Source organism: Hypanus sabinus, chromosome 23 (assembly GCF_030144855.1).
Source record: "Hypanus sabinus isolate sHypSab1 chromosome 23, sHypSab1.hap1, whole genome shotgun sequence".
Lineage (NCBI taxonomy): Eukaryota > Metazoa > Chordata > Chondrichthyes > Myliobatiformes > Dasyatidae > Hypanus > Hypanus sabinus.
In genome coordinates this window covers 39,821,289-39,846,400 of record NC_082728.1, presented here as the reverse complement: position 1 = coordinate 39,846,400, position 25,112 = coordinate 39,821,289, and the positions used below count along the sequence as shown (strand labels likewise).

General features: G+C 38.7%; 1 protein-coding gene across 1 annotated transcript in view; it reads left to right on the top strand.

Moving 5' to 3' along the window:
- tbcd (tubulin folding cofactor D) overlaps positions 1 to 25,112 on the top strand; it is a 259,836-nt gene that overhangs the window by 182,068 nt on the left and 52,656 nt on the right. Inside the window, exons 23-29 of the mRNA XM_059948764.1 lie at positions 8,360 to 8,391; positions 9,868 to 9,930; positions 11,016 to 11,092; positions 11,234 to 11,321; positions 12,936 to 13,054; positions 19,236 to 19,327; positions 21,882 to 22,022. Of these exons, the coding sequence (XP_059804747.1) occupies positions 8,360 to 8,391; positions 9,868 to 9,930; positions 11,016 to 11,092; positions 11,234 to 11,321; positions 12,936 to 13,054; positions 19,236 to 19,327; positions 21,882 to 22,022 (612 nt within the window). The remainder of the gene's footprint in view (positions 1 to 8,359; positions 8,392 to 9,867; positions 9,931 to 11,015; positions 11,093 to 11,233; positions 11,322 to 12,935; positions 13,055 to 19,235; positions 19,328 to 21,881; positions 22,023 to 25,112) is intronic.

Below are 25,112 nucleotides of genomic sequence, written 5' to 3'. Positions count from 1 at the left end.
TCGTATACTGTTCAATTATGCTTCATTTTATAACCGTATGTTGTGAATAGTAGGTGTCTATGGAGTTCATTGGACTGTAGCCCGAATTTTATTCACGTACAGAATGCAGTTGTTGCTGGAAAGTTTAATATTTTACATTAATCCTCAATTCACATAGAGAAAGTGATGGTGAACTACTGAATCCTCTATAGTTATGACAAATCCACACCCTGATAGGGGTACTTGACCTGCAAGCTAGCCATGAAGAAAGAAAGCCACGTAATACATTTCCACTTGAAGAAGTATTTGAAGGCGCTGTCCTTCATTCTCCACACTTGTCTTCAGTGATACTTTCACTAAACTTTGATAGTTGGATTTTCTTGTCAGAGTTGACTATTGCTTGGTTCTTAGGTGATGTGAATGTTATTTACGACAAGCCTGAATATTTTCCATGTCTTTTTGCAGGCAAGAACTCCATTGGGAGTGCCTTTTGTTGATATTTGCAACTCATTAAAAAGTGGAATTCTTTGAGTTGTTCTCTGATCTTGGCAGTTTACTTGCAAACGTTTCGTCACCATACAAGGAGACAACATCAGTGCGCTGTTGCATCCAAATGCCTGGCCTTTTAATGATGTCGAACCAGCTAATTGAAAAGTACATAAAGGCCAAGCATTCAGAGGTCACTCCACAACTAACAGCACACTGTTCCTTGTATGGTGACAAAATACTTTAAAGTAAATTGCCAAGATCAGAGAACAAGTCAATCAAAGAATTCCACCTTTTGATGAGTTGCAAATATCAGCAAAGGCACTCGCATCTGACTTAATGAACAGGGCATCATTAATAAAGAAATGTGCACAGACTGACGCAGTTTTTGATTTAAGGTTGTCATTGCCGTAGAACTTGGTGGTAGTCAAGGAACCCAAATTAGCTGATTATGTGTAAGCAGTTTACTGGATGAGCAATCATAAGCATTGTTAATAACATCTCTCTTGCCTTGTTGATTGTGTAGAAGTAGACTGATTTGGTCATATGTTGCCAAATAGGTGACTTATGTTTTCTTTGGGGGGGGGAGGACAGTTTACACCAGATTAATTTTCCAAATTGAGTAGATTGTTACTATTGTAACTGTGCTTTAGCACGGTGGCTAATTGTAGACCTGTGTCCAAAATCATATTTTTAATAAAAATAATTAAGTGCTCAGAGTCAAGGTACATTTATTATCAAAGTATACAACCCAGAGATTTGTCTTCCTACAGACAGCCATGAAACAATGAAAACCGTGGAACCCATTCAAAGAAAAGCATCAAATCCCCAGTGCGCAAAAAAGGAACACCGTGCAAATGGCGTAATGAGTAATAAACACAGAATATAGAACACCAAACCGTAAAGTCATCGAAGGAGTCCAGACATATCCAGTCCAGCTCAGTTCATCCCAACCCAGCGCTGTGGTCTTTGTTATTTGCATGGTCGTAGAGCCAGTCTGCCCCGATCAATATTGCACAAAATGGCAATAAAGAACGAGCAACCGGAAAACCAGAAATGCATGATAATGTGAGCACAAATACATAAACTGCATTGATTAAACCTTGCCTAACACACATGACTCCAGCAGCATCGAGTGAGAGGGAGAGACAGGCTGGTTATACGTAGGTACCTTCTTCAGGGAACAGTGAGTGAGAGGAAGAGAGGGATCCTGGTCACATGCAGCCACCTTCTCCTGGTAGCAAAGAAGGACTGGTTACTCACAGGTAGTCAGTGCTGAACACCTGCCCACTTCTGCTTTCATCCAAATTATTTCAATCTTCCTCGATGCTTTAATTGGTGAGGTCAGCAAGAAATGGTGTCAATCATGGGCTCACTCCCATCTCCAGGCCACACACTTAGCTCAAAACCTCACCAAACTCCCTTGGTAAAGCACCAAATCACTCAATCGACCTGAAAACTCATTGGCAAAATGTCGTTCATGGGGTCCAACAACAGTTTCTAAGTCATCTTGTGAACCATTTGGGGTTGTTGCCCTTGTTCGTTGGCACCATCTTCTTCTGGACTGTCATTAGTTGTAATGACATTCAAGAATAATTAAATGTTATTGAACAGGTGAATTTTTTCCAAAACTTTTAGATTAAGTCCATCTTCATATACCAATACCCTGGGACGTTCAGTCTGCAGCTTTCAGATATAAATTAGAGATTACTTATATAATTCTAGTGGTTGAAATACGTTTCCTAAAGTGGCATTATTTCTGATATTTTCCATGATTTGCATGCTTATGTACCAAAGCCATTGTGTAGAATGTATCTATTTCCACCAACAGTAACCAGAAGCATTTATTTTCAGATTCAGATTCAGTTTATTGTCATTTAGAAACCACAAATGCAATGCAGTTAAAAAATGAGACAATGTTCCCCCCAGAATGATATCACAAAAGCATATGACAAAACAGACTACACCAGAAAATCCACATAACGTTTGGCAATCCCCAACCCAGAGTCCGGAGAGACTGCTGCGTATTAATATCACGCTACCGTCTAGCGCAGGGGTCAGCAACCTTTACCACTGAAAGAGCCACTTGGACCCGTTTCCCACAGAAAATAAAACACTGGGAGCCGCAAAACCCGTTTGACATTTAAAATGAAATAACACTGCATACAACGTTTTTTTTGCCTTTATGCTATGTATAAACAAACTATAATGTGTTGCATTTATGAAATTGATGAACTCCTGCAGAGAAAACGAAATTACATTTCTGCATGCAACAAAAACATTTTGAACTCCGAAAAAAAGACGTTGGGTTGAAGGTTACTTTTAAGTAAAATACTCAATGTCTATTTGAGTCCTTCTTGTATTTATGAAAAACGCCGAACTTAAATTTTCCGCCAGCAGCAAACCAAAAATAACATCAGCCAGCTGTCAACCTGAAAAATAAAAGGACTATTTCAATGAACAACGAAAAAATATGAATATACGTAAAACAATAGGCAATTAAAATATTTATCATACTTGGTTAATTGGATTTCTGCTCCTGGACCTCAGCGCACAGCGTCTGCACATCAGGGCTGTATGATGTCACCTTCATCTTTACACAGGATCGCAAGCTGTCATCTGTGAGGCGTGCGCGATGTTTGTTTTTAATAAAGTTCATGTTGGAGAACACCTGCTCACATACATATGTGGATCCAAAGATCGACAGGACTCCAAGCGCATACTTTTTAATGTTTACATAAATGTCGGGGAAAGCATTCTATGTTTCGAACACAAGTTTGTCCAGTTGGAGGAGGTTTTCAATATCACTCCTTTTGTGATTCTGAGCAAGAACGGCCTTCTGACGGGCAACATCTTCAAGGTCTGCTGTCAAGCGTCTAAACTTGGACACCCATATGTCTTCGTCGGCTATGTCGGCCAGTTCCATCTCAAGATCAGGTTTACTCACACCTGCCAATGCAGTCGTATTCAGTAGAGATGAATCGATGCTTAGGGGAGTGACCGGGAAGGATAATGTGTTTTTTTTTCCTCTCTGAACTCACAGAAGCGTTTCCCAAACGATGTTTGCATTGCGATAATTGCAGAATGTAAATACTCCGAATTTATCATGTCGTGACCTTGTTTGAACTCTCTCAAATTGGGGAAGTGAGACAAAGTGCCTTTCTGTCAATCTCTGGAAAGCACTGTCAACTTGCGCTCGAATGCCAAAACATCCTCCATCATGTGCAGGGCTGTGCGTCCTTTCCCCTGAAGAGCTGTGTTCAGCGTGTTCAGGTGCGCTGTCATGTCTACCATGAAGTGTAGCTTTTCCAGCCACTCTGGCTGTTCCAGCTCAGGAAAGGTGAGCCCTTTGCTGCCCAGGAAAGTTTTCACTTCTTCCAGACACGCGACAAAGCGTTTCAGCACCTCCCCTTTGGACAGCCACCGGACTTTGTTGTGCAGCAGGAGATCAGAATATGCGCTTTCCAGCTCGTCCAGCAACAAACGGAATTGACGGTGATTTAAACTTTTTGCCATTATTTTATTGACAATCTGAATGACAACATCCATTACTTCTGTGCATTCCGGAGGAAATGTTTGAGCGCACAGTGCCTCTTGGTGCAAGATGCAGTGAAAAGTCAGCAGCTTTCTGTCCAGCGACTTCTGCAGTAAAGCCACAAATCCCTTGGTGCGTTCCCGTCATATTCGGTGCCCTGACACCAGTAGCTACTGACACCAGATGGGTGGTCTTTATTCCTTTGGCTCTTAAACAATTCAAGACAGCCTCACAGATGTACTCCCCCCCTGTGTTTGGCCTTTTAGAGGTATCAACTCAATCATTTCTTCCGGTGGCCCGGCAGTTTACATACTGGCAGAACAGCGCTATTTGTTCAATATCACCTTTGTCTTTAGACTCGTCACAGGCAATCGAGTAGGCCACAGCTGAATTGATGTCTTTAATTTGCTGTCTTCTGCCATTTTTATGGTTCTGTCTTTGACAGTCTTTGCAGAGAGGGGCATATCCATGATTTTCTGCACAATTTCACTCTTGTTTTTAAAGTCCGTGAATAGATGTTCTGAAATCTTAATGAAAGATTCTTTTATATATTCACCATCTGTAAACTGCTTCCCGTGCCTGACTATTTCCTGAGCGGCAATGTAACTAGCGTATGTCGTTGATTTTCCAGACTTCATCCATTTCTGGAAATGATTTTTGCTCAGATCAACCTTCCGTATCAGTTCCGAAACGGCTTTTTTTCTCTCATCTCCATCCGGATATTTTTGAGCAAAGGCTGCGTGTTTATTCTGGAAATGCCTTGCGACATTTGACTTTTTGTTGTTTGCTAGTTTCTCATTGCATATTAAGCAATCTCATATGTAAACCAGTCTCGTCAACAGTGAAAGCAAATGAATCTGTCCACGTATCATTAAACGTTCTGTTTTCTTCAGTCACTTTTCTGTTTTTAGAATTCTCCATAGTTGGCTTACCTTGGATCGAAAAATTAAAGAAATCGCGCACTGACGGGTGTCAGGTATTGGCAGTGGTGACGTGTATTAATAGCGATAAAAACACGTTGTAGCGGTTTGCTCACGCAGTCAGTAAACTGCAGTCGAATAACTTTATTCGAACTAAACAGCCTTGCTTTTAAGCCTCCCTCAACCCAGCCCCCATGGGCGCGGATGCTGCAAAAGACGCATACTCACAAACCCCCGTAGTCTATCTCCCTTAGCCTGAACGCTGGCTAATTGCGAGCCGTTTCGGATGTGCCAGGAAATGTGTTGCCACAAAGTCTTATTTAGATTGTACAAGATCACCATAATCTTCAAATTTAGAATTACATTTCAAAAGCTAACAAACTAACATAAAATACATTTTAATTAAATACTGGCCAATTATTTCCCAAAGCCACAGGGAGCCGCAGCACAGAGGTGAAAGAGCCACAAGTGGCTCCGGAGCCGCGGGTTGCCGACCCCCGGTCTAGCGCGTTCCCCGGAAAGGAGCTCCAAATCAAAACAAGACCAAGAACTAAAGCTACAGAAAGCGGCATGCAGTTTTAATTTGATACCTAAAAGCATTTTGTGCTCAGGTCTGGCGATTTTTTTTTTTAAGTACGCGTTTTGGTGGAGATGTCCACAAACGGTATCAGAGACCTCCAACTCTGTCTGCTTTCCTTGTGTTTTTCTCCCCCAAGAGCCCAGACTCGGAGTCCAATGTGGCTGAAGCCAAAAGTCAGATCTGCTTTGCGCTCGAGTCTCAACAGTGTGTCAGCCACCGTGGAAAATACGCTCGGATTGTAAATACTGGCCAGCCCAGAAAACTCGGATCGCTGAGAGTTTGCACCTGGAAGCTCAAGCGAGAGTACGGTAGCTGACATCTACAGTCTGCATCTCTGACAGGGCTCCACTGACCACTGAGATGAAAGGGGAGATTCCTTCTCCACTTCAGCCATCTCTCCAGGGACCTGGTTCCTCGACTCACTCTCTGCCTGTGTGAGATCGTATTTTGGCGGGGAAGGGGTGGCGGGATTTCCTGGTATCTATGCTCGTGTTTCTGTGGATTGTATGTGCTGTGATAATACGGGCGCAATCGATGCAAGGACAGGGGAGAAGCTGAGATCTTTCCCACATTAACACCGAGATTAGCGCACAATGGATAAACGGCGCTGCTCTACGAGATCTTTCATACCCGTGCTGAGCTGGTTCCTTCCTTTGAACTGCTGCCAAAAATCCTTCTGAAGGAAACGAGGAAGGCAAATCTATCTATATGTGTCTATATATGCATATAGTAAGAGAGGGGGCACCCATTGCCATTGATAGACGCTATCGGGACCCCTGAAGAAAAGGAAGAAGCGAGAGGAATGTACTGAACTCGGCTAGCTCAGTCCCTGGACCACAAGGCAGCGGTACCTTGCGACGTTCTGCAAGAGCACATCTCGGGGTAGAAAGGGAGGGAGCGAGAGACACCTCCAATGCCAGCCTTCTGATCCCCAGTCTCTACCAGTTGAGCTGTACGTCTTTTCCCCCCTACAGGATGGATCCTGCGCTCAGGACCTACCGATCTGGACTATTCGTCTGGGTTTTTTGGTGCTCCCTAGGCCGGCTTGGGATGCTGATTTTGCCATGGGGCTGGTGTTCTCACTCGGCTCCAGCACTCAAGAACACGGGCACCAGGCTGGGAGCCTCCTCCGAACTACCCATCATGGGGCTGATGCCCTTTGGCAAGACGCTGGCGGCGGAGAGCATCTCAGAGGGCATCTTACCTGCAGTCCAGCTGGCCACAGAACACGTCCACAGCGAATTCTTGCCAAACACCAGCAAACTGGTCTTGGAGTGGTCGACTCCGAGGTATTTAGAGCTGTTATCTTATTTGTCAAGCTGCTGTTTTTAATCGCTCTGATTTCTCCAATCTGTTTACAAATTAACACATAAAAGATTCCAAATTTTATAAAAAAGAACTAAAGCTACAAGATCACATAATTACAACATATAGTTACAACAGTGCAAACAATAGCATAATTGATAAAAAAAACAGACAATGGGCACAGTAAAAATAGTCCAAGATGTTAAAGGACTGTAGGTTCAAAGGAAATCACCACAGTTTCCACAAGTCCCCAGGGTCCTGACAGACTCACCATCCCACACCAACAGCAGAAGGGAATACCCCCGCTATGGACTTCCAACGCACCGCCCGACTCAGCCTTGTAGACGCGATGGAAGCTCCGTCAAAACCAGCCTTGCAGGCACAGCACACACCGAAAGTAACCTGAGTCCGTTGAACCTCCGAGCCGATGACCATCCCCTCCGGCACAGCTTCTCCGAGCACCATCCTCTGCTGAGCATATTAAGACGCCCCCGCCAACGACCATCGGCAACGCGACCCCGAGATCTGGAGGCCTGTTCTTCCCAGCAGAGTCCTGGACCTCACAGCAGCAGCAGCAGCGAAAAAGGTCTTTCTGGAATTTCCCGATGTTTCTCCGTGCTTCCACATCCGTTTTCAATTGATTATGATTGTGCACGGCACCCCACTTCACAAATAACAGATAATCGGCTCCGGAGTGGCTGCTGCAAGCTGTGTTGCGCCGCCATCTTGGATCATCTTGCAGTTTACGGGTGACTAATATGGTTATTTAGGTTACAGAATCTTATAGAATTAATAAATCACTTCCCAAATATTTGAGATATGGTATAAAATTTGTTCTCATAAAATTCAAGTGAGAAAAAGAAAGTAAAAGAAAAACACAAGGGATTCTGTAGATGCTGGAAATCCAGAGCAACACAAACAAAATGCACATTTTGTGCCGAGCCCCTTCTTCAGGACTGGAAAGGAAAGGGGAAGATGCAAGAGTGAAAAGGTTGGGGGAGGGCAAGGAAGCTGAGCTAGAAGGTGATAGGTGAAGTCAGACTGGTGGAAAGTTAATCTGAATAAAAATAAAGTAAAACGTGTTTGATGCATGTACAGATGATGTGGCTTTATGTTCCATAATGTGGAAGTTTGCTATATTGTTTGAAATCATTTTGTTTCAAAGCTGTCTATGAAGTTAAATTTATTTCTTATTTGACATTATTATGAGGTTGCGTACAACAGATAATTTGATCAATGAAAAATGTAATGAGTTCATTAAATAATAATTGAGAAATACTTCTCTAACCAGAACACAGAGGGATGCACATACCTTCTGTACATATTTATTCTGCCTCACTGGAATTGAGTTCAACTTGCAGATAGAAGTTAATAATTTTCTAGAGATTATTAATGTGATATATGTATGTATGTGTATATATATAATTAAATTAATAATTTAAATTTCTGGTGTACCTAAAGAACATTAAGAGTGTAAACTAATATTAAGTTACTTTCTATAACCAAGGTTTCAAATTATAAACATTTATTCCATTTATTATTCCTTTTCTATAGAGGATTCGGTGGAGCTTTTATGAGACCAGCAGGTAAGTTGAAGATACTATTTCATACCCTTAGACCCTTTAATGTCAGATATCCTCATGTTTATTATTTAATATTTTGTATTATAATAAAAGCTATTAATTTATTCCAATAATTATCTTGTGTAAATAGTTTTTTGAGAAATAACTTGTCATCAATCCCCAGTGGTGGAGCCTCAGACTCTTTTGCTGCTGAGGACATGGTATACCTTGATGCTTGACTCCCTCATATTGGGGGTGGGAACATGGTCACTAGGGGTGAGGGGGTGTTCACACACACTTCACCTTTGAAATTCAGTTCTCTTGTGCACATTTTTGAGTCAATAGCTGTGGCTCAGAATCTACTGGCCCTAAAGGAACACAAGTTAAACATTTGTTAGCAGTTGCCAATCAATAGAATTGTTAATGACATTTCCCTTGCTGTGATGATTAGGAAATAGACCATTGGTAGTTTTTATATTTGTTGCATTTGTTAGTTGTAGACAAAGTAACTATGAATGAAGAATTTTTTTTTGTTTAGGAACAGTTTTTTTAGCATATTAAGTCAACAATGTTAAAATGTGAAGAGAATACAATTACGTATTTCTTGTTTATGCTTAAACTATGTTAGAAACAAATTGATAAATATCTTTGGAATTTGATTTTACTGAGGGATTTGAACTATTTTGTTCATTTAAGTTTGTTCATTTAAAAATATCTACATCTACTTTTCAGTCTATTGTTTGTAGATGAGCCTTAATTTTTGCAAGCTATTTAAATATATTGCTGGTGAGTGAAAACTTAATCCTGTAGTTTTCAAGGGATACAGAAACAGAGACCTAGTATACTCATGCAAATCTTTGACTGCATGTGACAAGTTAAGAAGATAGTTAAAATAAATGTTAGATCTTGGGATTTGTAACAGATGAATGAAATGTGAAATGTGAAATCTGAACTTGTATGAACTATTAATTGGATTATATCTAGAGTACTGTGCTCAGTTCTGGGTATTAAGAACCTTTTGAGAGTTGAAGAAGAGAGTTGCAGAAGAGATTTGCTCACCTCATGTAAAGGTGAAGGGCTTAAATTATGTTGAGAGATTAGAGAAATCTCAGATATGCAGATAAGGCTAAGGTGGTTATTAAACCATGATTGTTTCAGATAGTAAAGAGAAGCAGTTTCCAGAGTCAGAATAAGAGAAACAGATTCTCACATAATTAGCTAACAAACCAGATTCAAAATGAGCAGTGACCCAGTAGGCATTGCTTGAAAGCTTTGGAGTAGCAGATGCAATCGTAATCTTGAAAATGCAATTGGATAAATTATCATATACCTGAAAGCTGAGAATAATTAAGACACCATTTTTAAGTAAAAGCAGAATATCATATTTTTTGGAAAAGTGAAAATATCATGAAATATGTCATTTATTGATGAATTTTGATTAAGTATATAGTCAATTATTAAAACTTTAAGTAGCAGAATATCTTTTGTTCTTTTTTACAGTTTGCTGTTTGATTGAAAAAATGTCACTGTCAAAAATGCCTTTGAAGAATGATCCCATAATTGGTAAACTGGTTACGATTTAAAGTTTGATGTGTATTCTATTACCAGATACCATTAAAGATAAGTTAACTAGTGAATATAATGTGATAAATTTAATTTTAAATATAAAATCTGCCATTTTCAAATGTTCAAAAAAATGAAGATTTGGAACATGCTGTAGAAACTAAGAGTAATGTATAATTCTTGATGTTGCAGATTTTGACGTCTAAGTTTAATATCTTGTTGGTGCAGAATTAGCAGTAATGTTTAATTGGAAGATCTAATTTTGGAGAAATAGGAAGATTTCAAGGAATTGATTTTCGTGAACCATACTCTCTTCATCTGATGATGAAAATTTGTGAGGTTATCTTTGTAACCCCTTGTTTGAATTAATTTCTGTGGAAGAAGAGAATGAGGAGCAATAGTTTAGAGACGTTTGATTTGTATGGGACAAAAATCCAACGCAGTTGACCAACAAGCTGTAGGAGGATGTTACTAATAGAAAATAAGCCGTATCATCAGTTTCTGTAGCGTGAACTCCTGTCATCTCCACATGTGTCAAGAAATGCAAGTTGAAACAAAAATTCTGTTGACTTATTTAATACTTTTCTCACACATTCTATGAGCATATTTTATCAAAAATTTGGGTAGTGATTTGTGAATTCTGTAATTGAATATCTAAGATCGAAATGACATTATGTTGTGCAAGGAAGTGCTGGGGAATCAACTGCATTGTTTCAGTAATGCTATATATTTAATTTGTAAATAGTGGAGAAATAAATGGTCATGTTTATCCTTACTTGGTTAGAATTAGCAAAATGAGGAAAACATATTTGATGAGTAAACTTGAATGACTACTTTATGTACTAGTACTAATATAAAACTATTTTTGATTAATTATTTTAAAATATAGCAGGCAAAGCAAACATTGAAACAGAAGTAGAAATTAAATGGTTGATTTGCGTTCTGTTTCTTTTTTGATTTTGCTGTAGAATTTAATAATATTTTTAATTCTTGAACCTTTTAAGGTGAATAACATGGTTTTATTAGGGTGGCAAATATAAAGTACTTCATTTACAATTTACAAAAGCAACTTTCCCTTTGCTTAGATGAATGGCAGTGGCTTATTGATGACAGTCTGAAGAGCTTTCACCACTTTACAAGTACCTCAAAACAGAAAGCCAAGGTAACTCAATGTTTTATGGATTGTATACATAATTATTGATACCTATTGTTAACTAATAAAATTTAGGTGCTCCTTCCTTGTACAGATTAAATTGCTTAAATATACTTGTCATAAAAATAAAAGTAATCCTAGTGTGTTCAGTTTCAGGAAGCCATAATCTCGGCATTGACTGCTTTGTGCAATGAATATTATCAAACATCAGAGGGAACTGCAGATCCTGAAATACAAAGTAAGTAATTTACTTGTTTTGCCCCCTTCAATTCATAAATGGACTTTACTCATTTTTTTAAATCTTCTGTAGGGTTCATACATTTAAACAGAACCATCTTCAGATTAGGAATTATTAGTTTGCATATATTTCTGCTGCTTTTTCCATGGATTCAAATTTCTCTGCTAAATTAGTTCAACAAATCTTGGATTTCTCTGTGTGTCTTGTCAAAAAGCAGAAATCAAAAGTGAGCTAGAGGCTAGAAAACGTGAGCAAGCATTTTTTGGTGTTTGACAACTGGAACAAACATTCAAAGTAAGAGAGCGTTTAAGTAGATAAGTGGTCAGTTTGTGGGGGTAACGAGCTGCTCCAAAAGAAAAGCTTGGAGCTGTTGTTTTCATTTATATGGCTTTCATAGTTCCATAGGCCACATTGCAATTATAAGTAAGGTTCATTTTTAAAATGTTAAGTACATATCTGTTGAATTTAGGAGTATAACATAAGAGTAGAGAAACAAGTAATGTTACCATATAAGTTTCTTTTCACCCATATCTTAGCTTGACCTAATGCCAAATCAGTTCAAGTTAGAAAGCTAAGGTACAGGCATTTTTATTTAAAGAAATGCCTTTCAAGACTAATTCTGCCAGTATTTAAAGTATAAAAAGCTAACATGTGCTTTCACAGATGGCAGCTGTTGTCTGCATTCATAGCTCATTTGTAGGATGTATTATGCAGAGTGGTTCACTGTGGATAGAATAGCAGCCTTGGATATTAGGGGAAAATGAAAGTAGGGGATTATGGATGGAAATGGAAGTTGGGAGAGGGGAATAGAGGAGGTGGGGGAAAGGAGATTAATCCAGATTAATCATGTAGTTTAGGGTAATGAGTTTCTTTATAGTCAGGAGCAGCATGATCAGACATCTAGTTTGCAAAATGCTGGAATATTTGACTGCACAGTGATAGGACTTGTGACTCAAGGCGGGTAAAACAGTAAAAATAAGAACTGTTGCCAATATAGTCCTTCAACTTTTGGTGGTGCTTGATTTTCTGCATGTTTTCCTCTTCGGCTAACTGAATCAACAAGGATCTAATTTCTGTTGATAAAATAAGGCAGAAAAATATGCTATGTTGAAATGCAATGGGAAACAAATAGGGTGAACTGTAAAATAAAATATCAGATAGTTTTTTCATGGGCCTGACTTCCATCAGAAAAGAATACAGACATAAAAAATCTACATTCTTTAAGCATGAGATATTTGTGTATGTACATACATACACATTAAGAATATGCACAGGCAGTATTTTTATTACCTTGTATATGGCTTTGGGCTATATAGATAAAAAAGTTACCCATTTAAAAATTATTGGGATTATTAGCAGCTAATCATGTAGAGTATATTCTTATGACAAATAAATTCTTGGAAATTCCTGTTACAATTTATTAATCTAATCTCCCTTCTGTTTCATATTGACACAGTTCATATTCTGCCATTTCTCATAAGGGACAAAATGCTTACTTCGGTTAGCATGTGACCAGTAACACTGTTATCAGTAAGGTCACTCATACTCTTTAAATATGGCATCATGTTTCTAATTTGATTATTTATTTTTCTCTTTTTTTTACATTGTCATTAGATAAACTAGTGGACAAATATGTTTCTGAGCTACAGCACACTGAAGAAATGACTCGTTGTGGGTTTTCTTTGGCATTGGGTGCACTTCCAAAATTTATGCTAAATGGTAAACTCCACCAGGTGAGTTTCAAAACAAATGGTTATCATCTAGAGATTCTCAAGAGTTAATGAAACTGTTGCAATTTATTCAAGGAAGTTAACAAATTTCACAACACGTGCTGGTGGTAATAAACCTGATTCTGATTCTGAGTCTTTGAAAATGTTATTCCTCTTGAAAGAGCTTCAGATACTGTGTGTTTCTCAGGAGTCTGATTTGGCCTAACACATCTGGGCTGAATGTAATTAAATGTTGATTCACTTAGCCTTTCAGTAAATTTGCAGGATGTTGCAGAGACAGCTTTGGTGGTATCTTTGCAGTGTCTTGAGATACTTTCTGTAATCATCCCAGCTGTCAAAAGCAAATAGGAAAGTAGGATCACGACTATCTGGTAGTTTATAGATTTTGAACCATTTCTGAGGTCTTGCTCTTCAGTGAGTCAACCAAACGCTATGCTGGTGCATTGAAGGCAATGGTGAATTTCACATAAGTATCTTCCTTCTCTAATGGGTGGCTCTCAAGTTATGGAAAGTGGTTCATATTTTCCAGAGTTTTGCTGTTAGAGAGCAATGTGCATGGTCAGAATACTAGTGCAGCTATGCATACAGTAGCATTTCTCCATACAATTAGAACACTTCAGATGATTTAGAACAGGAAGGTAATTTGTCAACCCAGATTGGTGATCTGGTGATTTATATTCTACTGTTTTAGAATTTGAGTACGCGTGAAATCTTCTGTAGCTTTTGCTTATTATAAATATATTGTCTAGAAAATGTGGTTGGAAATTGTTTTTATTCTGCAAATCTTAATTAGCAAGCCATTGTGTGAAATGTACATAGTGTTCGGGGAGGAGGCGAATTACTAGAAGCTGGAGAAATCAATGTTCATGCCATCAGTTTTGGAGGCTGCCTAGATAGAATATCTTGCGATTCTCCTCCAACCTGAGCGTGACCTCATCATGACAGTAGAAGAGGACATGTCTGAATGGGAATGGGGATTTGGAATTAAAATAGTTCCAATCCTACTTTTTGCAAATGGAGCTGAAGTGCTCGACAAAGCAGTCCCCCAATCTATGTTGTCTCTCACCATTGCGCAGGAGGCTGCATCGGGAGCACTGGATACAGTAGACAACCTGCACAGATTCACAAGTGAAGTTTTGCCTCACCTGTAAGGACTGTTTGGAGCCCTGAAAGGAGGTGAGGGAGGAGGTGAATGGGCAGGAGTAGCTCTTTCTCCGCTTGCAGACATTAGTGAGAAGGGACAATTGGACAAATGAATCACGGAGGGAGCAACCCCTGCGGAAAGTGGAAGGGTGGAGAGATGAATTGGAGGTAGGGTTCCGTTAAAAATGTTTTTCTTCACTGGATACAGTAGATGACCCCAATGCAATATCCTCTAAATTGATGAGAACATTTGTGCTCTTTTGAGTTTCCCTTCAGAACCTAGAGCCCTTTATGAATGACTGCATTTACCTTTCTGCAAACCAAGGACCAGCCCAATCCTTCTCCATAATTATCTTGCAACTAAGGGAATTATGATCATTAGATCCAAAATATTACCCTACACATATTTCTGTTACCCGTTCTTCTGTAATAGGAGATCCAGTATTGTGCTGTCTCTGGTTAAGACCTCTATATGCTAAGGAAACTTTCCTGATCATATTTGACAAATTTTATCCCATCTAGTCTTTTCCAATATGGGAGTCCAGTCAATAATGTGGAAAATTGAAATCACTTACCATCGCAACCTTATTTTTCTTGCAGCTGTCTGCTATCTTGCTACAAATTTGCTTCTCAAATTCCTGCTAACTATTGGGAGGTCCCACTAATGTCCTTTTCTTATTCCTCCGTTCAATCCATATAGCCTCAGTAGTAGATGAGCCCTCTGGTCTGTCTTGTTTGAGAACTGCTGTGACATATTCCACCACACGTTTAATGTCACCCCTCCTCCTTTAATACCTACCCCTCAATAATGCCTAAAGCAATGGAACCCTGGGGCATTGAGCTGCCAGTCCTGGTCCTCCTGCAACCAAGCCTTACTAATGGCTACAATGTCATTATTCCACATGTCCTATGCTCTAAACTTGTCTTCCTTACCTACAATCCTCCTTGCATTGAAAGAGACACGACTCAGAACATTAGTCACACCCTGCTGAACTTCTTGATTCCTGACTTGGTACACAGACTTAAAATTTACTTTCTCCATAAATATTCCACTAGCTGAGCTGGAATTTTGGTTCCCATCCTCCTGCAACTCCCATTTAAATGCTGGAGCATCACTAGTAAACCTTCCTGCAAGGACATTAGTACCCTTCCAGTTCAGGTGCAAACCTTTCTGTTTGTACAGGCCTCACCTTCACTAGAAGAGAGTCCAGTGATCCAAAGTTCTGAAGCCTTTGCTCCTGCAGCATCTCCTAAGCAATGTTTGAAACTATATTATCTTCGTATTTCTTGCCTTGCTAGCACATGGCACTGGTACCAGTCCTGTGATCACCACCCTGGAGATCCTCTCCTTTTACATAGCACATAACTCCCTGAACTCACTTTGCAGAACATCATCACCCTTCTTGCCAATCCTATTGTCCTTCATCCTGGCACCTGGGAGGCAACATACCATCCAGGAATCTTGTTCTTATTCACAGGACTTCCTGTGTGTTCTAACAATGAACCCCATATTACTACTGCTCACCTCTTCTTGATTCCTTCCCTTCTGAGTCACAGAGCCAGACTCGGTGCCAGAGACCAGACTGCTGTGGCTTTCATCTAGCAGGTCGATCACCCCAATAATATCCAAAATGTTATCAAATGACAAACAAGAGAAGATCTGCAGATGCTGGAAATCCAAGCAACACACACAAAATGCTGGATGTACTCAGTACCAATTACACCTGTGTCCTGCACCTTACGAACTACTTCCCTATATCTCCTAACAATCAACCCGTCCATCTCCCATACGATCCGGAGTTCATCCAGCTCCAGCTCCAGTTCCCTAACATGATCTTCAAGAAGCTGCAGCTGGATGTTCTTCTTGCAGGTATAGTCATCCAGAATACTGGAGATCTCCCTGTTTTCTCACATTTCGCAAGAGGAACACTCTACTATCCTGACTGTCATTCCCAATGCTCTAACTGCAATAAGAAAGAAAGAAAGAAAGAAAGAGTTTTACCAAAAACTTTCCTCAGAGTCCACTTCTTTTCACTGAAGCCTCTTGAGCCAAAGCCTCAGCTCCCCACTCTAATCCTGGCCCACTCCAACAATGGCTACTTAAACCTAACTACTTTTCATTGGCCTTTTCCAGGATACCTAATAACCCAAATAATCTAGCTCTGCAGAAATTTCCAACCAGCCCTGCTCACTTTTTAAACCTGCGGTGTTATTGTCCACAAATAAATGTCCCGCAGAAAATAGTGACTGGTCCTGCCTTTTTAAATTTGACATGTTACACTCCACAAAAAAATACCAATGATATTGAAGTTATTAGCTATTCAATTACAAAGAAACAAATGTATTTAAAGATCAATTTGGCAGCTGAGAAATGCAAAAGATAAAGGGAGACAACACAAGAAAAATATTATCAGCACAGCTCCATTATTGTTGCTATCTCTTAAGTGGTTTGTTTTCTGTCAAAATGGGCACTCCCTTGTGAATGATCTACTTATCTGTGTGGTTTTAATACTTACATGTTTAGCCCATAGCACTGTCAATAAAAACTTCAATCCAAGGAAGTTAACTTTATATATCTTCCTTTGGGCATTGACTGCCTCTCAGTAATGAGTTCCTCCGCTCCTTGCTTTCAGTTGCAAGGGGTCTTTAAATTTCTGGCTTGTAAATTTCCCTAACAGTGCTGAAAAACTGGTGTATTTAATAGTTGTTAACTCTGTTCTTTATGTGCTTGTTTTTTTTTTGTCCAATCTCTGCCTTTGGATGCCAGTAAAGCTGTGGTCAATTAGCTCCTTGATTTGTTTATTGTCATCAAACTGGTACTGGTGGTTATTGTTAAAGTCGCTTCATGCGTGCCAGGTATGGTGGACTGCAGGTTAGCCTGTCAGCTCAGGAAACATACAGTTCCTTTAGGATGGAGTTGTAAGGTTGTTAGTGATGCACTGCGTGCAAAAGACTAACTTTGTAGGTGTTTCCAAGCTTTGAAATTGATTGTTTTGTGGTAATGCAGATGTTTTGGAGGCTTGGTCATGGTCAGAGCAGCAGGCATTTTGTTTGTCATGACACAGGTGATTCAGACATCTTTGTGGTTTCTCAATCAAATAATATAATCTAGTGGTGACTGTGCTAGGAATAGAGAAACAAGTGTTCTTTATGATGAGGCTCTGCACCAAGCAAATTTAGTAAGAGAAAGACCCTTTGCAGTTAGACTTGCTCCTTAGATTATACTTTGGCGGGGGGTTGCGGCCTTTTCATCAGGGTTTAATCATCTGGAAGGGTCAGCTTGTCATCTTTTCAGCTGCAAACACAATTATTTTCAAAGCAGAAATATGATTGTCATATGTTATTTCCAACAATATGAATTTCAAGACCTAAAACACCAAGAGCCTCAAGGACTGTCCCAATAACCTGACCCTTAACACCCAGAAGACCAAGGAGATCATTATGGTCTTCAGAGGTGCTAGGAGCCACACTCAAGCTTCAAATTCCTTGGTGTCCACATTTCTGAGGATCTCAACTGGTCCCTGAACTCCTCTATCCTGATCAAACAGGCGCAACAACACCTTTATTTCATGCAGAGCATCAAGTAAGCTCACCTCTGTCCCAGGATACTGATGGACTTTTACCGCTGTACCTTTGAGAGTATACTCACCAAATGCATCTCAGTGTAGTATGGCAATTGTCCCGTATTGGACCGCAAAGCAGTCCAACGTATGGTGAAATCTGCCCAGCGGATTATTAGCACCCAATTGCCCACCACTGAGAACAGTTACCATAAACGCTGCCTGGGCAGGGCGAAAAACATTATCATGGATGCATCTCACCCTAACCATGGACTTTTTACTCTCCTCCCATCCGGTAGGCGCTACAGGAGCCTCCGCTCCTGCACCAGCAGGCACAGGAAGAGCTTCTTCCCTGAAGCTGTGACCCTGCTGAACCTCACATCACAGCGCTAAGCAGTATTGCAACCATATAGTACTGTCTCTGTAATTTTATTTTTCTGTGTTGTAGCACTTACTTTTTATTTGCAGTTATTTTGTAAATAACGCTATTCTTTGCATTTCTGGTTAGATGCTAACTGCATTTCATTGGCTTTGTATCTGTACTCAGCACAATGACAATAAAGTTGAATCAAAATCAAATCAAATCGAATAGTGACAGCCCTGAACATTCCTGAACTGACATATGAGTCACAGGATCATAAGGCATTCACTGATTACAGCACATAAGTTACTGAGAAGCCAGGCTAGCTCGTGTTTGGTGAAGCTCACTCTGTGCAGATGGTTTTCCTCTTTCGGTTTTCCCTTTCCAGAAAATGTACTTTATTCTTTAAAGTGGCAATCTCCTGTGCATCATGCCTCAATGTGCATCATCTAGCAATGTCAAAGTCAGAGCATGTGAGTTCTATAGCAATGTCAGGGCAAGACTTTATAGGTCTGTTACTACTGGGCTTGTCCTTGAGGCTCTTGATATTTCAGGTCCTGAATTTCATATTGAGTGGAAATTGCTAATGTGCTTCTTTAAACACAGATTCACTGTTGTACACCAACTATCATAACTAAGGTACTGGTAATTGTCGGAGTCAGGGACTGGGACTACACTTTCACAGATATCTAGCAGTTTGTGAGCATTAATAACCATGTGACTGAGAATGGTTTCCATTTACCTTGGGCTTACATACCAGTGAATCAAGATCTTGCTCTGTGATTATAATAGAACATGTGACTAGCTTCCAGTTGGTACACTGGTGGTGAACTTAAAAAATTCCAAATATTACTATCTATAGTACCTTTATAACCTACCCCCCAGACAGACACACTGTCCTTCTCCACGCTCACCCCCTCCACATGCTTCATTCTTTCAGTGACTCTCATCCATCCAACCCCAATCTAGTCACCAAATATGGTGCATTCTCATCAACCAAGATGTTCATTGACCTGCAGTGTAAGGTGGCATAAAATTTCTAGACTTTAAAAATTATGACCTGTAGTATTTCTCATTTTTGAATGCTTCCTATAGCCCATTTTCGTTTTGTTTGTTGCAGGTATTGGAAGGACTACAAAGAGTCACCTGGATGACAGTGAAAGATACCAACTTTGCAGAGGCAAGAAGGGATGCATTGAAAGCCATTGCTCAGTATGGATTATTTTAATTTCTTCATTCCAGTGTATTAAAATCCAAGTTATTTTCACTGACAGCTATGGCAATTTCTTTAAGATATTTGATTCTGTGCTTTTGTCTTATGGTTATATAAATCATAGAACTCAAGAGAATCTAAGACTTTGGTTCAAACACTTAAAAAGGTGGAATAAATAATGTCTTTAATGCTAAGTGATTTTAGAATATGGGTGAAAAATAAATATTAAAATATCAAGCCATTTGGATAACAATGATCAGAAAATAATTTTAATTTTTAAAGCAGAGTAACATTTTGTTATGTTAATTGGTGGCTTAATGAAATATGCTTTCTGCAGTTTTCTTGCTTGCTGTATTCACATGACCATGAGACCATAAAATACAGGAGCAGAATTAGGCCACTTGGTTCATCATTCCATCATGGCTGATCCAATTTTCCTTTCAGCCCCAATCTCCTGCCTTCACCCCATATCCATGCCCTGACCAATTAAGAATCTATCAATCTCTGCCTTAAGTATGCATAAAGACAGCCTCCTCAACTGCCTGTGGCAAGAATTCCACAGATTCACCTCTCTCTGGCTAAAGAAATTCCTCCTCATCTCATTCTAAAAGGACACCCTCTACTCTGAGGCTGTGTCCTCTGCTCTTAGATTCTCCCATAGTAGGAAACATTCTCTCCACATCCAATCCATCAAGGCTTTTCACCATTTGATAGGTTTTAATGAGGTCACCCAGAGAGTACAGGCGCAGAGCCATCAAACGCTCTTCATATGACAAGCCATTCAATTCTGGAAGTATTTTTATCATTTCTAAGATAGAGGGCCCAAAAATACACACAATACTCAAAGTGAGGCCTCATCTGTGCTTTATAAAGTCTCAGCATCCTTGCTTTTATATCCTAGCCCTCTGGAAATTAATGCTAACATCGCATTTGCCTTCCTCACCACAGACTCAACTTGTATGTTAACCTTTAGGGAATCTTGCACAAGGACTCCCAAGTTCCTTTGCGGCTCAGATTTCTTTATTTTCTTTCCATTTAGAAAATAGTCAACTCTTCCATTTCCCAACACTGCATTCCAGCTGCCATTTCTTTTGCCAAATCTCATAATCTGTCTCAGTCCTTCTGTAGCCTTTTTACTTATTCAAAGCTACATGCCCTTCCACCTATCTTCATATTGTCTGCAAACTTTGCAACAAAACCATCATTTTCATCTTTCAAGTCATTGACATTTAATGCAAAAAGAAGCGGGCCGAACATGGAACCCTGTGGAATACCACTAGTCATCTGTAACCAACCGGAAAAGGCTCCCTTTATTCCCACTCTTTGCCTCCTGTGAATCAGTCATAGCTTTATCTATGCTAGAATCTTTCCTGTAATATAGTTGGTTCATAGCTTGTCAAAAGCCTTCTGAAAATCCAAGTACACAACATCAACCAATTCTCCTTTGTCTATTTTGCTTGTTAGTCCTTCAAAGAATTCCAACAGATTTGTCATGCAAGGTTATCATGTGCCTCCAAGTACCCAGAGACCTCGTCATTAATAGTCGACTCCAACATTTTCCCAACCAGTGAGGTCAGAGTAACTGAACTATAGTTTTCTTTATTTTCCCCCTCTTCTGTTTTGAAGGGTGGTGTGACATTTGCAATTTTCCAGTGTTCCGGAATTATTTAACAATCTAATGATTCTTGAAAGATTATTAGTAAGGCCTCCATGATCTCGACAGCCACCTCTTTCTGAACCTTGGGGTGTACACTATTTGGTCCAGGTTACTTATCTACTTTCAGTCCTTTCATTTTCCCAAGAATCTTCTCATTGTAATGGTAACTTCACATGTTTCATGACCCCTGACACCAGGAGCTTTCACAATACGTTTGGTGTCTTGCACAGTGAAGACTGATGCAAAATATTTATTCAGTTCATCTCCCATTTCCTTGTTCCCCTATTTCTACCGCTCCTGCAACATTTTCCAGTGGTTCGATATTCATTCCTGTCTCTACATTTCATGTAGCTGAAGAAACTTTTGATACCTTTTTTAATATTATTGGCTAGCTTACTTTTGTATCCCTTCTTTACCTTCTTAATGACTTTTTTTTTAGTTGCCGTTTGTTGGTATTTAAAAGCTTCCCAATTCTCTAGTTATCCTCTAATTTTTGCCCTGTTATATGCCCTGTCTTTGGCTTTTACATTGACTTTGATTTCTCTTGCTAGCCATGGTTGTCTTCTGTCCTTTCAAATACTTTTTCCTGTCTGGGATTATATATCCAGTGTCTTCCAAATTGCTTCCAGAAATTCTAGCCATTGCTGCTCTGCCATCATCCCTGCCAGTATTGTCCAATCTGGCCAACTCTTCTCTCATAGCTCTGCATTTCTCTTTACTTCACTGTTATACTGATGTATCTGAACTTAGCTTATCTTCAAATTTCAGGGTGAATTTAATTTTGACTAATGGTAGTACTTCTACTTTGAAATAGTATCTATTTTGAAATCAAAACATAACCTATAGTTAAATTTAGGGTAATTTTCTGATCAATTTTCCTCAATGTTTTCACTTAGAGTCTGTAAGACTGTGGGTGTGACTGAAGATGGGCCATGTGATCAGGTTGTCTGTAAAAGTAACGTGTCCCAAATCTATAGTACCTTGTTGGATTGTATGAATGACTATACCACAGACAGTCGAGGAGATATTGGAGCATGGTATGTATAAAATACTTCATCATTGTCCATGTATGTTTATTTTATTGTGCCTTTCCTTCAAAACAATACCTGTTGTCTGTCATTCTTGCAAAATCATATAGCTACTTTCCAAGAATATGCTTATTCAGGAAGTAGCCATGCTACTGTGATGAATCATTCTATATGTGCACCTACGTACATGTACCATTTGTCAGCCACTGTTACGTACTTAACAAAGTGCATTGAGTGCCTTCTATTTTTATGTTGAATGACATGACTGAAACTGGGAAATTTAATATATACACAAGGCTTGGAAAAGCTTAATCTAGTAATTGCTGGTCTTCAATTTTGGTCAAGTACATTGCAGATACGTTTTAAATTCCAAAAGCGTTCCTGATTACCATCTCCTTAGAATGCAAATAATCTTGGAAAAGCTGAGTAATTAAATCAATTTGAATTGAAATTAAATGGTTCAACATTTGGGTGTGATAGTCATGCAAAATAATCACGCAAATTAATGTGCCCATAAATGTGGATTTCCTGCTCATTATATTTGGTAAACTTCTCAATTTTATTTAAAATTATGATGCATTCAGGTATTTGAGCAAAGTATTGTTTACATTTCTCTTCTTTTTTTAAGATTATAATTGCATAGCTTGCTGCTTGTTATCTGCCAGAGCAAATTGCAGGTCGTTGTTACATAAATTGAGTTTTAATGATTTTTCATATTAATAATAGGTTAGTAGGCAGAGAGTTGTAAGTGAGAGCACAACTTTACCATTTGAAACGATCAGCTTCAAATTTGATTGAATAATTTATTTAATTGTTTATGAATTATTTTGTCAGTGGCCAAAGGGCCTGTAATGTGCTGTAGATTTCTATGTTCTATGTTCTAAGTCTGAATGATTCTTCATTCTCATAGATGTAATTGATTAGTATATAGGTTGACTCTTGTGATGTACTCCCAAGTAATTGATTCTGAAATATATGGGTTAAGTTGCCAATGCAGGACTGATGCACACAGTTTTAGGATAATAGTTCGTTGTTGGACTGAGGTAGTAAATGGATATGCTGCCTGTCAGACAAGATTGATTCATATTCCTGTGTGAGGCAAAGCTCAAACAAATGCTAATTCAGACAGATGGGACTGCTTCCACAGCACTATTTGAAGGAGAGAAGGGAGTTTCAAAGCTTTGGCCAGAACTAATTCCTCAGTTAGAGCCACAAAACACAATGCCTTGCTCTTCTTAATATTTTTGGGGATCTTGCTCTGCAGTAATCCAGTGATTTTTGCCAATGAATTTGCAGTGGACATAATTCAATAAATTTGAAAGAAAGATATGTTTACATTTAAGCTACACCTTTTATGACTTTGGGACATCTCAGCAAGTTTTACAGTCAGTAAATATGGAAAGCAGTATTGAAATAATAGGTCCCACAGGCAGCAGTGTGATGAATGATCAAGGTGTCTGGTTGGAGGAAAAAACACCCAAGGGGAGCCTCCTTGTCTTTATTTAACTAATGTGCTGAGATAATTTATCTTCACTGGAAAGTGAATTCACTGCAGACTTTACAGACCTGAAAATTAAATTAAAATAATCATTGCAAATTCCCATTAAATAAGCGTATGACAATACAATCTAAGTACCATTGCTGAGATGTTTTTCTATAGTTTGTGGCCCAGTAAAATATATATTGCCTTAGTCAAAGCAAGCCATGTGTCAAAAGATGCAGTACATTAACTGTCCTCTTTGTGACATGATGTTTAAGGGTTATAATCATTCTTAATTCCTTTTGATCTTCATTCTCATGTCATATCTTTATTCCCAAGTCAAGATTTGCAGCTATGTAAAAGTGGTGCAAGTGTATTTGATACTGCTGCCAATGTATTTTCTCATCATCTCTGTGGTGTTCACACTATAAAAGTTATCGATGTACTTGTGGAATATTTTCACTGTAGTTAGAAAATAGACAAATGTTGTTTTAGTATGAGTGCCATAAATATTTGAACCAAACTTAAATATTTGGATGAGGTTTCCCTAAGAACTGTAAACTTAATAATGAAATAAGAACACAAAGTCAAGAACAGATGCCATTAGAAAATTCAGCGTATTATTTTCATTTTGAATATATTTTGATGTGTTCTTAATATTAAGATAAACTGCAAATGCAGCCTTTTTTGTTTTTCTTTTTACCCTATTTAATGATACCTTGTAACTGTAATCAGAGGCAATTTAACAGTTTTTCTCAACAAGGACTCTTTTCATGATCAAAAACTAATCACCAGCAACTGATAATATTTCTCAGTCACTTTCTACAATGTGTAAATTTTCAGAGATTTAAGTGAGATTGAGTTCATATCAGGAATTCAAAGTAAAACTACTGTTTGGTTTTGTTAGTGGATCCTTTCTCAATTGTGGAGCTACATATAATGCATCTTCCTCTTAATTGCATTAGTTAACACTGTATGTAACTTTGCATAATATTCCATTGCGGGGTGAGAAAAAGTTGTAGTCAAATAAAGAAAGAATATAATTTTATAGAAACAATAATAGATGACAATGAGTGCTATTCCACCTGATGCTGGATGTTAATCTGCAGACAAGGAAGTTTTCTAAGCATAATTGAAAACATGCTCATGGCAACCAGTCCGTCAAGAATTTTTTATAATCTGTAAAAAAAATCATTGGAAGAATAGCTACAAATCAGATTTTTCAAGATTGTAGCAGTTTTGTATTTTAATGAGTTAAGTTAGTTATTTAAATAGATCTTATTTAAAATAGATCCTCGAACCAAAAATTCCAGGTTTCTTCTTTTCATTTTGTTGATGCCAAATGATGCCTACTGTGTCAGCAATCTGGTACAGGCTCACTTTGCAGGGTCTAAGCTGATGCATGCTGTATGTTTTCTGCATTTATGTATTCTTAGTTGATTTAAATAAATATTCATTATATACAATATTATAGGTGAAATATAACTACAGGATTTTTTATTGTGCAAGCACAAATGTATAATGTGACTAACAGTAAATGCTGTCTGTTATATCTTGTTTGACTGAAACAAGATGAGTATGACATAGACACAAAATCTGTATCAGATCACAAATGTAAC